This window comes from Pieris brassicae, chromosome 10 (assembly GCF_905147105.1).
Source record: "Pieris brassicae chromosome 10, ilPieBrab1.1, whole genome shotgun sequence".
Taxonomy (NCBI): Eukaryota; Metazoa; Arthropoda; class Insecta; order Lepidoptera; family Pieridae; genus Pieris; species Pieris brassicae.
In genome coordinates, this window is record NC_059674.1 from 2,537,638 (window position 1) to 2,551,876 (window position 14,239).

Here is a 14,239-nt window from a genome sequence, read left to right on the forward strand (position 1 = left end):
TATGAATAAATGATTTTGATTTGATTTGGTTTGTATCTGTTTTGTGATCATGTTTTTTCCCTATATTCCCTATTCGTACTTAACCAACTAAGGTTACCTATATGAATAAAGTTATTTTGAGTTTGAGATTAGTTCTGTTGAGGATTAAAAGTCGCTGTGTCATTATCCGATAAAGGCTAGCAGAGAGATTTTCGACTGTCTGTTTCGCCACCATCGGTGATGTCAAAGTTCTTTAGATCTTTGTCGAATCCAGGTTCGCTCTTGCGAGAAGGGCAAAGGAAGGAGCGTATACGGGTCAGCAGGCATCAATCCGGAGCCTCTCCACGCAAGCTCGTCATCAGCACCGAGAGATACAGTGTCCTTTTATGCACTGTTTGTCAGAGTTATTGCTTCCAGTGCATTGTGACACGTGGAGTAAGAGTATAAATTGTTCTAAATGTTCTTCTAGAATAACAATTTAAAATAAATTCGATACAATTGCAAAATTGTATACGTTTCGATTCGGTTATATTTTTGTTTAAAATTAGAAGCAAATATTACGATGCAGTGACAAATGTTTAACATTGGCGATCTAAATTAATTTTGTCAGTAAGCGTAAGCGGAGGGGGTGGACAAAGGGTACATGTATGTATTGTAAACGTGACTAACATTCGAGGTACTTTCAAACCATGGCATACTAATACTTTTTATATATCAGGGGCCAAACGGACACGAAGCGCACGATGTGTTATCCATCGCATTGGAATGTTAAGATATTCATGGAGTGTCCATCCATGCCGGAGGGCTCGCGAGTGCGTAGTAGGCCTTTAATTTAGTACGCTCTTTTCTTGAAGTCGAATTGATTCGGAAATATTTACCGCCTTGCTGACCACATCAAGCTTCTTAGAGGCTAATTTTAAAAGCCTCCCAAAAGAATACAAATCTGAACGTCATTTGATATATCAACCAGTGTTCCAATACATGCTGAGCGTTTCAGGAGAGTGTCTCCGAAGGGAGGAGTAGCGACAAAGGCTGTATTATTTGCGGAAAATGCGGAATTGTGTGTGATAAATTGGACTAGATTTAGTCATCCTTAGTCCGCGACCCCAAGTAGCAGAATTTCGACTTCAGACACAAGGTTGACTTAGACACTGAACTGTCGAGCGACATTAGACTTGATTATAAATTAAAGAGGATGAACTGCCTCTCATGGTACTTTTTTTAATAAACATCATATACTTTTAATGTCTAGAGTTAATATATTGTAGTTATCTATGTATGTAGTTATGTAATTATATATTTGTTTATTATACGTCGTAGTTAGACCTAATTTAGTTGTAATTATATATCAGTATTGATTTGAGAGATGGAGCCAATTGGAGGTCTATACTCTTAGAGGTCCTTGAAAAAAACTCTAGTTTATTTATTTTAAGTGTTATACACACACTTTTGTAAATGTGTCAAGATATATAAGAGGTTTATTTATAATTTATTTAGATTTACCAGTAGTTGTACTAAATTTTATAAGTCATGATGATTTAAATATAGTTTATTTCATGTTAGAAAATAGTACAGATTTGAAATCTATGGGTGGGAGAGAGATGCATATAGGTATCTACGTAAACAATTAATTTTATAGTCAATTAAATTGTAACGTTTTTATTTTGTAAATAAAATCTAATATATATAGTCATATGTAGATTACCTGACCTGACCAACCTGAAGCCACTTTTAAATGAAATCTAATTTCCACAGCCCCAATAGTATATTACAGTATAAGTATGCATACAAGATGTCGTGCATGTATGTAATTCTGCCCAAACTACTTCCAGATTTACTGCAACCACATCAGTTACTGAAATTTGTACCTTGCAGTCCCACGTGTTTAAAAACTTAGCTTCATTTTCCCTTGAGTAAACGTAACATACATACAAAAGTCGCCGCTGGAAAACTAATTCGCGTAAGAGCCCAATTCTTACATTATATGGAGTTGGCTATGTTTCAAATTGTGCCAAATACATACTCCTATAAGGTAATAAAGGCCTAAGTATTTTATAATAAAAAAAAATTCGCTAGATGACGCAATGATTTCTAACATAAATTTTGTAAAGATTACATAAAACATGCTTTGATACACATTATATTGCTAAGTGCGGATTTAACACTCGGTCGTACTGTTAACGAAAACATCGTGAGGAAACCGCTCTGTCTTACACCGAAATCTCAAACGGGGTGTGACTCACGAGTTATTAATGAAAGTCAATAATTATAAATCCGAGTTCCATAATAGTATTTAGTGTAATTTTGAGCTGGCATTTGTTTTAAATCTAACGCCCGCCCACGTGAGCTTTTTTCGTTACACGTTGACTTGTCGCTGTCGCGAAAGCCCACGTTGCGCGTAAATCGAAGCATGCGCACGGTACTAATACGATAGTCTTAAATCTTAATTAAGCTTCTTTTAAATTCTTAAGTTTTAGATATCTATTTTTTACACCTGACTAATCTATTGAAAGTAGAAAATAAAATAAATCAGTGGTGCTACTACCTTTTTAGGTCTGGGCCTCAGATTTCTGTATCTGTTTCATGATCATATGCCAATCGAAGAGATAATTAGGGGTTTCAGATATATCAGACCAAATATTAGGACTATATGAAAAATACTCTTATACTATGTATACTATATATTATATATGTATTTGTTTTACTGTGTGTTTAAAAAACATAGTTAATCCATCCTCAACCAACAAAAGATGATCCAACACAAACGGATGCTTAGCTGTTTTCGAATAGCTGATGGTAGGGACGAGTAATGACAGGGGACAGCCTACTTGTTGGTCTAACCAAATTCAGACAATATAGGTTACAACATCTCTAATAGCCTGAGATAAACGAGGATAGAGCGATGTGGAGGCAGCAAATCGACGTTTCAGTTAAGCCTTTTTACGACAGGCCGTCCTTTAGATGACTAAACAGAAGATATAATGTAAATATTTCGTGTGTAAAGGTTTCCTTGATTTTATTCTTAACATCTTCTTCTCAGTCGTATTCTTCATTGCTGAAGGTAAGGTTCGATATCTCCTGCTTGTGATATCTCTTCACTTTGTTCGGTCTATAGCTTCCTAAGGGCAGATATTGTTACTTTTGTCTTTCACATTGCCGAAGACGACAAGGTTTGCGACGGGCGATATGAATGTTAGAATTCTTCGAAGTATGTTAGAATTCTTCTATAGCATGCTTGAGTCTCGTACGAACGAACTCTGAGTTGAATCCAAGATTGATTGGTTAGTATAAGTTATTCTTAGTAATAAATAAAACATATATCCTTTATTTCTTTATTAAAACACCCTCCACAATTCTTATTACAACCGCAGTATTATGCACAACAGTTTATTTACAACAAGTTTACATGTATTTACACTAGATATAGTTCACGTTATTGTGAACGAAGTGTTGCAATAAATAAATCTCTGATAAAACAATTCAATGCGTTAACATAAGCTTCTACGTATTGACTATTTCATTATGACTAGAAAATTTAAAATGCCTTAACGCTGTTGCGTACTGGAATGTTTTATCTTACGGTATACGAGCGTATACACTGTATTTACAACACACAAAATTCGATTATGTTAAATTTAACTGCCCGTTACATACGCACGATAAAGACAGAACTAAGCTATATCTATCATACATCTACAATTAAATGGACACAAAAGTTTTGGCACTTATATTATTTGCAGTCTTATACACTTTCTAGTTCACATCACCATGGCCAAGAATTGTCCTATATCGTAACATGCCCGGGGCAAGCAATCTAGAAGTAAAATGTGGATTAGAAAAGGTGGTTGTTCGATTTCGCCAGGCTCCCGAGATGGTCGGACAGTAAGTAGTTGGGTGGTGCGACACCGAGAAGTGGGAAGCCTGACGGCTGTCGCAGCAGACCGCACCCGCCCGCCCACTTGCTGCCGCCCACGCCGCTCACTGGGGGCTCACCGCCGCCCACGTTCAGCTCGTCGCACAGTTTGTTGCCTGAAAGACGAAAGTTTTAATTAATTTAAATGTTCTAAAATTAAACTTATAAAAAGAATTACAACTAGAGTAATTAAATAGGAGTGACACTTTTATTTATTCACAAAAATGCCAATATGAAGGCGAAAAAAACAAATAATAATTATTTATTAATTCATATTTATTTTTATCATTACTATTTAGGTTAATAAAATTGTAAATACTGTATATTTGATTGTGTTGATTACACAAAGTCGCTATCTTTACACATGTAAAGATGTCTATAGTGGACACAACAGTAAGCCCAACGTCTTCGTAAACAGGGATCTGTGTAACAGACTGATTCTGGCTCTTAGTATCGCAAACAACCTAGCGGTCACTGTTGAACATATCCCCTTGGTACATAAAACCCGAGTTCTTGAAGAAAACTTGGGTTGATCACCGCCCCCTGCAAGACGTTAAGTACATAGTGGGCCTATTGTAATTCCCGTCTTCCGCGAAAATTGTATCCGTAAGTCATTTCTGCAAAACCCTTCATCTTTCAATCAATATCAACTCCGGGGAAATAAATACAGATAATACAACTTTCTCTACAGCTGTGATACTTTTTGACATTCAACACCTTTTGTCTTCAGTCACCGTGACCACGGACGCTGTAAAGCACGCGAAACGTCGGGAAAAATTAAAATTATGTAAAATAATTATAAGTTTATAATAATACATAGCTTTAATCTGGTAAAAAAGTGTTTTCTTTAAATGTGGTATGTTAATAAAAGACAATACAATTCCCGTCTTGTTTCTATTTTGTTGTACCCCACCATCCCTAAGACCTATTTGTACACACATCCTAAGTGGGTTCCAGATGTGGTCTATAATAAAGGCATCAAGAACATTACATTATTTTAAATATAATTTAAAAATAAATTTTCTTACAATAATAACAATGTATGCAGATCACAGACTAGTAGTTTTCATTTTTCAACAAATGTACTCGTTATAAATAGAGAACTCAATAATTATTTTAGATATGGCTCCCGGGTGACTGTATATTTATTTATAAATTCTAAAATAACATTTGTTGAGACAAGACATATGACTCCACAAATTCTACACACACATATGTGTATGCATTTCATAGAATCTACAGTTTATATGAAATAATCGCCGTAACGCAATTAAGGCTTAATCACCTAATCCTTGCTATGCGGCGTTGTTTATTCAGCCTGAGTGACAATCACGCGAACAATTAGCGCAAATGAGCCGAAGTGAAAATCTGGATGGCGGGCGCGATAATGTGATTAATGCAACCACAACTCCGCCATTACGCGCGTTCACCCACCAACGTATATTAGCGTTTAGAGTATGCCACAAGCTGCAAATCTTTTCCGTAATAACATGTATTTTGTTATTACTTTTCTAATAGAATATGCTGACATGAGCCGTCGATATTTCGGAATAACCTGCGGTATTAAACCATTTCAATTTCAGTAGTTTTCAGAGAGCTGGTTCAACCAACCACTTATGGCTTTATTTTAAAATGTGAGTTAATCGTAAACCAACGTCAAGCGTCTCTATCATTTTGCTTTTTTACAAAAATATTATATTTCTATCAAAAATAGTCTTCGACGAAATTACACTCACAATCATATTGTCGATTTGACTAATCTGTGAGTGTTGTCTTCACGTGACTGACGTATAAAAATATTTTTATTTGTTATCTTTAATCTGTAAAAAAAACTGTGGACCCTTTTACGTCTGTGAGTGTTGTCTTCAGGTGACTGACGTATAAAAATATTTTTATTTGTTATCTTTAATCTGTAAAAAAACTGTGGACCCTTTTACCTCTGTGCCTACGAATTCTGTATAAGTTTCATGATCATTTGACAATTTAATAGGCAAGTAGGTCACCCTCCTGAGCCTTATACACGCCGTCGACTTTTGGGTCTAAGGCAAGCCGATTTCTTAACGTTGTTATCCTTCACCGTTCGAGCGAATGTTAAATGCGCATACAGAAAATCCAATTGTTCACAGCCGAGGATTGCATCAACGACCTCAGGAATGAGAGTCGCACATCAAAGACTAGACCAACAATTCACTTTATTATACAAATAGAAAAAAAAAATACTTTCTTCTAACCAAAATTACCTTTTGTTTGAATTTTTTCTAATCATTAAGCGTAATGTATTCGAATGCCACCAATTCGTTAAACGCCAATCGAACTTGACCCAAATTCCTCAATTCTATTTTAACTGTTATCATTGAAGTCCTCTTACGCTAAATTTAAAATCTATTTCGAGATTATATTTATAAAGATGTAATCAGCCTTGTTATCGCCCACGCTTGCTTTTTAGTTTGTTTGGTGATTCATTGCTCTGTGATTTCAACCATAGATTTTTAGAATTACGTCTTAAAATACCTTGCAAGAATACATTGTACGTATATATACATATACAGTTAAATTACTAATGTTTCTTTCATTAGGGTAGCCTTAAAGAGAACGCTTAGTATATAAGGGCGCCGTGGAGCAATTTTTTAAAAAGTATTGTTACTATTTCATTCTTGGACAAAAATGTTTAAATAAAAGAGGTGTTTAGCTTAGTGACTTCATTGCGTAATACTCATTGCAACAATGGACTTTCAGTCTATGTGCGCATGCATTCGCTTGTACGGTGAAAAAAAATATTGTGAGCCGGCATGCCTTACACCCAAAAAGTCGACAGTGTGTGTCAGGCACGTATCTATTACAAATAAACACGGAACCGATACAGAAATTTGAGGCAAAGACCTAAAAGTTGTTACGCCTTTGGTATATATATAGATCTACATTTAGTATTTTTATAACATTTGGCTTAAAACACAAAAACATGTTTTATTTCATTTATATCTATACTATTGATTAAATGCCTGGTCTCTAAAATAAAACACATTTCCATAAAGGTATAGAAGAAGAAAACGAGACCTAGCTCGCATTTGTACCGCATCATTAACATCAACAAATTCTTATTTAAAATTATAAGTTCTAAATTTTCCTGCTTCTTCGCAGCAAACCAAATATAATGTTACATTTGTGTGCAAATTCCACAATGTTTTACACATAAATAGATGTATTAAAGTTATTTATAGAGCTTTTAATGGACTATATACAGTACTATGTTAACAAGCAGCGTTTTGTAACTTCTAATAGCGCCAGGTATCCCGACGTTATTGTATATAACTTGGCCTGATGTGACAATTGTATATAGGCGGTATTTATTGCAATTATTGTACATGTGGAGTTTTCAAGGACGTTGAAAAGGCCTTGGTGTTTGATGTTGGACGCAAGAAGCACGAGATAGAATGAGATGGCCAAAGATATTGAGGCTAAGGCCCATAAGGGGAACAGCCATTAATGATGATGGTGATCATTGTACATGTGCGACAATGTTTGGTAATTACAAACTAGCAGACCTGCTTATGGAAAAACTGTGAAACGTTGTCCAATAAAACCAATATATTTGATTTGTTTAGCCACATTCATCAATTTTTCGAAGGTATCCAAAAAATATAAAGGTAAGGCACTCGGAAATTGCTCGCGTCGATTCACTGCAGCCTAATTTAGAAAATGTATTTCGTAATTACGAAGATATAATAACTAAAGAGTAAAACGTTCAGTATGCTTAACTAAAACTAGTCAATGAATTCCATTACTTACCAGAAGTCAATGGTTTGAGATCAGGCGGTGAGAGATGCGGCAATGAATGGTGCGTTGTCTGTGAAGGTGGCGCGGGGTGGGGGGAAGACGATGGTGATCCCTGCTTGTCCCTCTTGCCTTCAGCCTTCACAGGTGTCTCGCCAGCCTTCTGTTGAGCTAAGCGTTCCTGTTTACGGAACTTCGCTCTTCGGTTTTGAAACCATACCTGAAAAGTAAGATAATGTAACATAAAACATATATATTTGAAAATAAAGCGCTTTCCGCTTAAGTGGTGCATGGCAGTAAATTTTAAGAGTAAATTTTAACAATGTAGTCGACTAGCACATCTTTACGGACACTCCATTGTGGCGCTTACTTTGTGGAAGACTTTTGCATAGGGTTGTCTAACCTAGATTCTGGAAGGTAGCGGCAAACTGCTGCGCGTTATGTGCGAGTAGGCTTATGAATGAATATTAATATGAATGAAAATTAAGGCAAAGACCTAACTAAAAATTAAAACAAATTTATTTGTGTTGCGACACCCTACGGCTATAATAACAGCGTTGATGTCGTATATACAACTGCTCAAGCACTGAGGATCCTTTCTTTAGGTTGGAGAACCACAGGACCTTCATGTCAAAAAAATACACGTTTTTTTTAAGTTGTTTAATATAAACAAATGTATCCTTCAAATCGAAGTTTCCTAACTAAAAAACTTATTAGCTTTGTCAAGTCGTGTATCAGCGGTGTTGTATAGCGCTTTATTGATGTGTTAAAGTTGTCAAATTCCTAATTATATTAAATTAAACTTTAAAAACAAAGCATTATTTTAAAAACATATCGTTTAACACAACGTTTTCGTTCGAAAGCGCGCAAATCCGAATTGATCGTAATCCAATTTCATGCGAGCGATAATTGCAACTGCCACGGGTGCTGATTGGGCAATCCTCAAAAAATGCTTCACGAATATCGGACTATCGCAATCATACGCACGCACTGTTTGTTCATCCACGTACACGTTGATGATGTTTGCTCGTTTCTTTTTTAAATGACCCGTCTGTTATAAAAGCGGTGTAGTGTAACAATTTTATGCTTTTAATAAAGGATGTCGCGAATCAACGATGCTGCTTCAATGAGTTGCATTCTTTTGTTTAAATTGAATTTGCATTTGATTGAAACTACTATTTAGTAGAATACGAGATTGGCGTTTTAATAGCTTTAATGCGTGATTTATCTTTGATTGGTAAATGGCCTTAATAATTAGAAAAACTAATAACTAAAAATCCTTTTGTGATTATTTAATGTTTCCATTTGCATGTTTCAAACAGGCAACCACAATTCCCAGATAGGCAATATCAGACACACATCCGATACTATGTCTTGCTTATATCAATTCTTTAATTTTTTTTGGTTCTTCTGAATAGACGAGCTTCAAAAGATAATAATTACAATTTAGTTTTATATTAGCCCTCGTATTCTTGGCAGCGATATTGAAAGACGTTAATGAACTTAGTTTTCTCGAAAACCGTAATAGTTATTCAACTCGTCATACAATTTTGGCTTCAGTTCGTCATTTGTCGCTGACAGCATAAAAACTATGATTTATTACTATGTGTGCGTATTTTCATGTTAAATTTCATACACAATGTATATATACTATACACATAACTTTTTAACTGCGACTGATTTATGTACAACACTGTATTCATAATATTCTTAACCTACATAGTAATAATAATATTAAAAATTGATAAATTAAAATAAATTTAACAAATTTGGTGCCTGTGTACATTGCTGACAGTAATTTCTCGTTGTATTGCAAAACATATTCGTTCATCGACCAGTTCTTGGGTCACTGGGCACCGCGCCTGTACATTCTTTGACCTTTTCAGCATATTTCTCTATATTGCTATCACATTCACTTACTTTGTTGACGCACAAAGTGAGTCTTAGCCTTGAAGACAAGACTTTTTTCGTTTATTATAGTAAAACTCATAAACAAAGGTATACTCTATTTATTCATTACACAACAGAAAAATAAAAATATTTGAAAAGGAGCTATTTCTATATATATAGTCATAGATATACGTATATGTTACAAGTATTAAAAGATTTAGTTCCAACATAGGAACGCAAGCATTCCACTTGAATATATAAGATAGGAAGGATCAAGTCAAGTGTCAATACTGATTTGGTGGGAAATGACATTGGAATCAAAATATACAGTCTGTAAATTGTCGTGTCGCAAACAGCTGCTATGCATCATAGTACATGCTTCATCATATATGACATGTGACTATCACAATTATGATGCGAATATTTGGCTCGTCTCACACCCATATTATTTATTACTATTCCTAGTACCGATAAAGTATATTTATATTCGTCTATATACATATAAAAGTACTGAAAAGCAGATCCATGTAAGCAATAACTTTTATGGCGTAATATCCAGCCAGCGTCGGTCACGCAAAAATGGAGACGTTGCTGCAGAAGGATGATCACTGTTTGTCTATAAAGTAACACGATCAAGAGATACAGAAATCTCAGGCTAATACAATTAGTTGTTAGATTTTTGAAGTGAAATATACATTAGTGATCTGAAAGTCGATGAAACGAAATAGTAAAAAGAGACAGACACATACATTCATAAGATTTATTGTGGGAGAAAATGAGATAGGAAGCATTATATATAGTGTTTTAACTTTAAAATAGATGAACAGAAAAAATAATAATTAATTTAATTCAATTGTAAGATTAGATGAAATTTATCAATTTTATTTACATGTCATTTGTTATAAAAACTTTTGAAGTGAAAACTTTTTACAACACTAATTTAAAGTTTACACACTATAATGCTTCATTTCTTTTTTTGTCCCATAACAAAAATAATTTACAAAAAAAGTCTAGTAAATAGATAAAATAAATCAATGGCGCTACAACCTTTTTATGTCTGGGCCTCAGATTTCTATATGTTTCATGATCATTTGTTAATCAATTAGGCAAGTGGGTGATCATCCTTCTGTGCCTGACATACGCCGTCGCCTTTTTGGAATGTTAAATGCGCACATAGAAAAATCCATTGGTGCACAGCCGGGGATCGAACCTACGACCTCAGGGATGAGAGTCGAACGCTGGTGCCACTAGGCCAACTCTGCTCAGTACATTTATATAGTGAAAATAATTTTATTTACATGTTATTTATTATAAAAACTTTTTAAATCGTACAATTTATCAAAATTAATAATTGATACTAAACTTAAAAATTACATTCGACTCATCTTAAAACCAAAATTTTTGAAGGTTTCATTTCTACCACGTGTGAATTGCACACATGTTTTTTTTATAACTAGCATCTTAAGTAATTAAGATATCGTTCTCAAGATCCCTAATGCACTGAGACAAGCTGAGGATAGAGCGATGTAAAGGCAGGCAAGTCGTCTCGGTTATGGCTTTACAACACAGCCTACCTTTAGTAATGAAGACTCCGAAGAAGAAGAAGAGTAACCAGATCTATATTTGAAGAAAATATGAAAAAGATATGAAAATAATGAAGTGGACTGTATTATTAATAGAAGAATAAAGAGATGAAGATGCCTTGAGCGGGGTGTAAGGCATTTTTGCTCTCTTCAGGACCCTCAAGACGGTGCATGGTACTAAATTGTTAGTGTCAATAATGAAAGCTACTAACAGGCTTGTTGATTCTGTCCAGCACAGGTTCTTTACATATGACTGTCTAGGGTTCTTCCCTCTTCTGGGGGTTGCGGCAAACCGCTGCGCGCGATATTCCGGTAGCATTACAAAGTGGGGGTAGGCTTATGGATTATTAAAGTATTATGTGCTAAAAATGTATACCATTTAGTTACCGGAGACCACAGCGCTGTTGATGTTCTCGCTCAAGGAATAAAAACCGCAATACAGCGAGGAAATGCCAGCGTTAAAGTTAGCCACAGGGATTTTTTAAATAATTTTATTTTTTATAAATTTTTAATTATTATTATTATTACTGTGTGTTGAGAATATTATTACCTACGTACTGTCCTATTATTATTGTCTTGTCAGAGTGTAATTAATTATGTTTTTAAACTCATCAAGAGCAGAGATATCATATCTATTTTAGGGTATTATAAAAATATTATTACTTTGATAAAAACAAAGACAAACTAAATTTAAAATGATGTAAATAATTATAAGTCTATAATAATAATACATAGCTTCAATTCGGTTAAAAGATGTTTTCTGTCAATGTGTAAAAGCTATTTTAACAAAAGACAATACTAAAAACAAAGACGTTTAAAATATTTTATATAAAATGCGTTTGTAGAGACTCAACACGCGTAAACAATACATCTGTAATCCGTAAAAATATTTGCTATATATTCCCAAACTGATCACGTCACGGTTCACTTCGTATAACAAAGATTTCTTAAGTTCTATGAAATCTCTGTTACTCCAAGTGTAAAGGTCCCACGTACGTGCTCAGTTTAACCAAGCTAACTGGGAAGGCGCCTAACGAACCCTATGCTCCATTGGAGCTGGGTCACGGTTGGCCCCGGGCATTACTCGAATTGGAAAAAATCTGAGCTCGTACCAGCAAACAAATACAGCATTGCCAATACAAATGAGAAGCAATATGGCCAACGGAATGTGGAATCGAGCGTGGGCCCGGAGCAAATATACGCGAATGTGTTTGTTGAATTTTGTTGCGGTGTTTATCGAGACGAGCGTTTTACTAATGTTAATATTTTATTACGAGTTTAATTTACCAATAAACTTTTTTGTATTAAATTAAATTTTGTAATTTTGTGTTCGAAATTAATTTAGTTTATAATTTCAGTTATGTTATACTATTATTAGTAGAGGAGTTCATGCAATTCTCTCGTTTTCATATTTATGTACACCCACAAGTTATGTTACCTATACAAATAATTGATTGAAACAAAATACACCCGCCTCGTTTATAAGTTTCTATGCGAGCATTGTATCTAATATAACGTTAGTATATAAATAATCACAGAGTAGCTGGTCTAGGTTTGGTTAAAAGTTGTACTAGGAACAGTGTTACTGCTTTAAGCCGTTTCATTTCTCGAAAGCAATAATGTATGATTACTAAATTTAAAATATGTATTTTCATTTATCCACTAATGACTGGATAGACTCATTATGGATTTTATGGAACGGAATATTAATATAAGATGCTTTGTGTTAGTGGGACGATAAATATAAAATCCCGCGTTCGTTAGCGTCCTTCCAGCGCGGACGCTGACATGGATTGGGAAAAGATTTTATTAGTTTTTATATGTAAAATAAAGTATTAGATCACAATATACACATATATACTTAGAATATGGAGTGTTTTGAGGAGTTGTTCACTATGAGGGCCCAGCCGCCCATTGAAGTACGGAAAGTACCAATTATACTTAGAGTCCTTCAAGAAAAGAGCGTACAAATTCTTAAAAGGCTGGCAACGCATTCGCAAGCCCTCTGGCATTGAGTGTCCATGGGGGTGGCATTATTTAACATAAGGTGAGGCTCCTGCCCGTTTGCTCTTTTTATAAAAAAAAATATATAATAGAACATTTCGATTATTTTTCAATAAACGTACGTTTGTACGATTAAAAAAAATCAATGGCGCTTCAACCTTTTAGCTCTGGGCCTCAGATTCTGTATCTGTTTCATGATAATTTGTTAAACGAATAGGCAAGTAGGTGATCAGCCTTCTTTGCCTGACGCACGCCGTCGACTTTTTGGGTCTAAGACAAGCCGGTTTCCTCACGATGTTTTCCTTCACCGTTCGAGCTAATGGTAAATAGAAAGAAAATCCATTGGTGCACAGCTGGGGATCGAACCTACGACCTCAAAGATGAGAGTCGCATGCTGAGGCCAACACTGCTCATCTCGTTTGTACGTTTACTAGAAACAAAACTAGAACAAAAACCACCCAAGACCTATGAAACGAAACTGCATTTCAATCAAATGTCCTTTAACGCCAACAATATTCGGACAAATGTCAATAATAAATAATGGCAATGGGCAATTAAGCAGGGGTCAGAACAATCGGCTGGGCATCGAAATGCACTTTGCAAATGAAGCAGATAGGGCAGGCGGGGGCGGGCGGGAAATGTAATTAAACAGAAATGCACGCGCCCTGCACAGATGCTAAGCGATACAATTGTTATCACAGTAGGTGATCTCAAATGAAATAATTTGCAGATTCATTTATTATCTATTTAATTGTTTCTTATAACTCTCGGATCATTGTGAATTGTGGCGAAAAGTTTATGATTAATTTTAGACTTATATGAATTGGAAAATAATTAATTTCTATCAATTGCGTGGCTTATAAACACATACATAGGTCATCCAATTACCTTGTACCTACCTATTATTTACAGATAAACGTAACAAAACTAAGTCAACTCACAAATTATACATGAACGTTCTGAATAATATTTTAATTATGATTGTTTTAAAAAACTTATGTGTTTCTGTGGTATAAGGATTTTTATATACATTTGTGGGTCCTTATATTCAATATATATCTGTCTGCAATCTGCGTTAAAATCCAGTGGTCTAAAAGTG

At 34.8% G+C, this 14,239-nt stretch overlaps 1 protein-coding gene across 1 annotated transcript in view; it reads right to left on the minus strand.

Annotated features, from left to right (window-relative positions):
* Positions 1 to 3,297: 3,297 nt before the first annotated feature.
* Positions 3,298 to 14,239, minus strand: part of LOC123715291 (paired mesoderm homeobox protein 2B-like) — a 38,157-nt gene continuing 27,215 nt past the window's right edge. Inside the window, exons 3-5 of the mRNA XM_045670248.1 lie at positions 7,679 to 7,883; positions 7,435 to 7,437; positions 3,298 to 4,008 (exon numbers count right to left, since the gene is read on the minus strand). Of these exons, the coding sequence (XP_045526204.1) occupies positions 3,812 to 4,008; positions 7,435 to 7,437; positions 7,679 to 7,883 (405 nt within the window). The 3' untranslated portion in view covers positions 3,298 to 3,811. The remainder of the gene's footprint in view (positions 4,009 to 7,434; positions 7,438 to 7,678; positions 7,884 to 14,239) is intronic.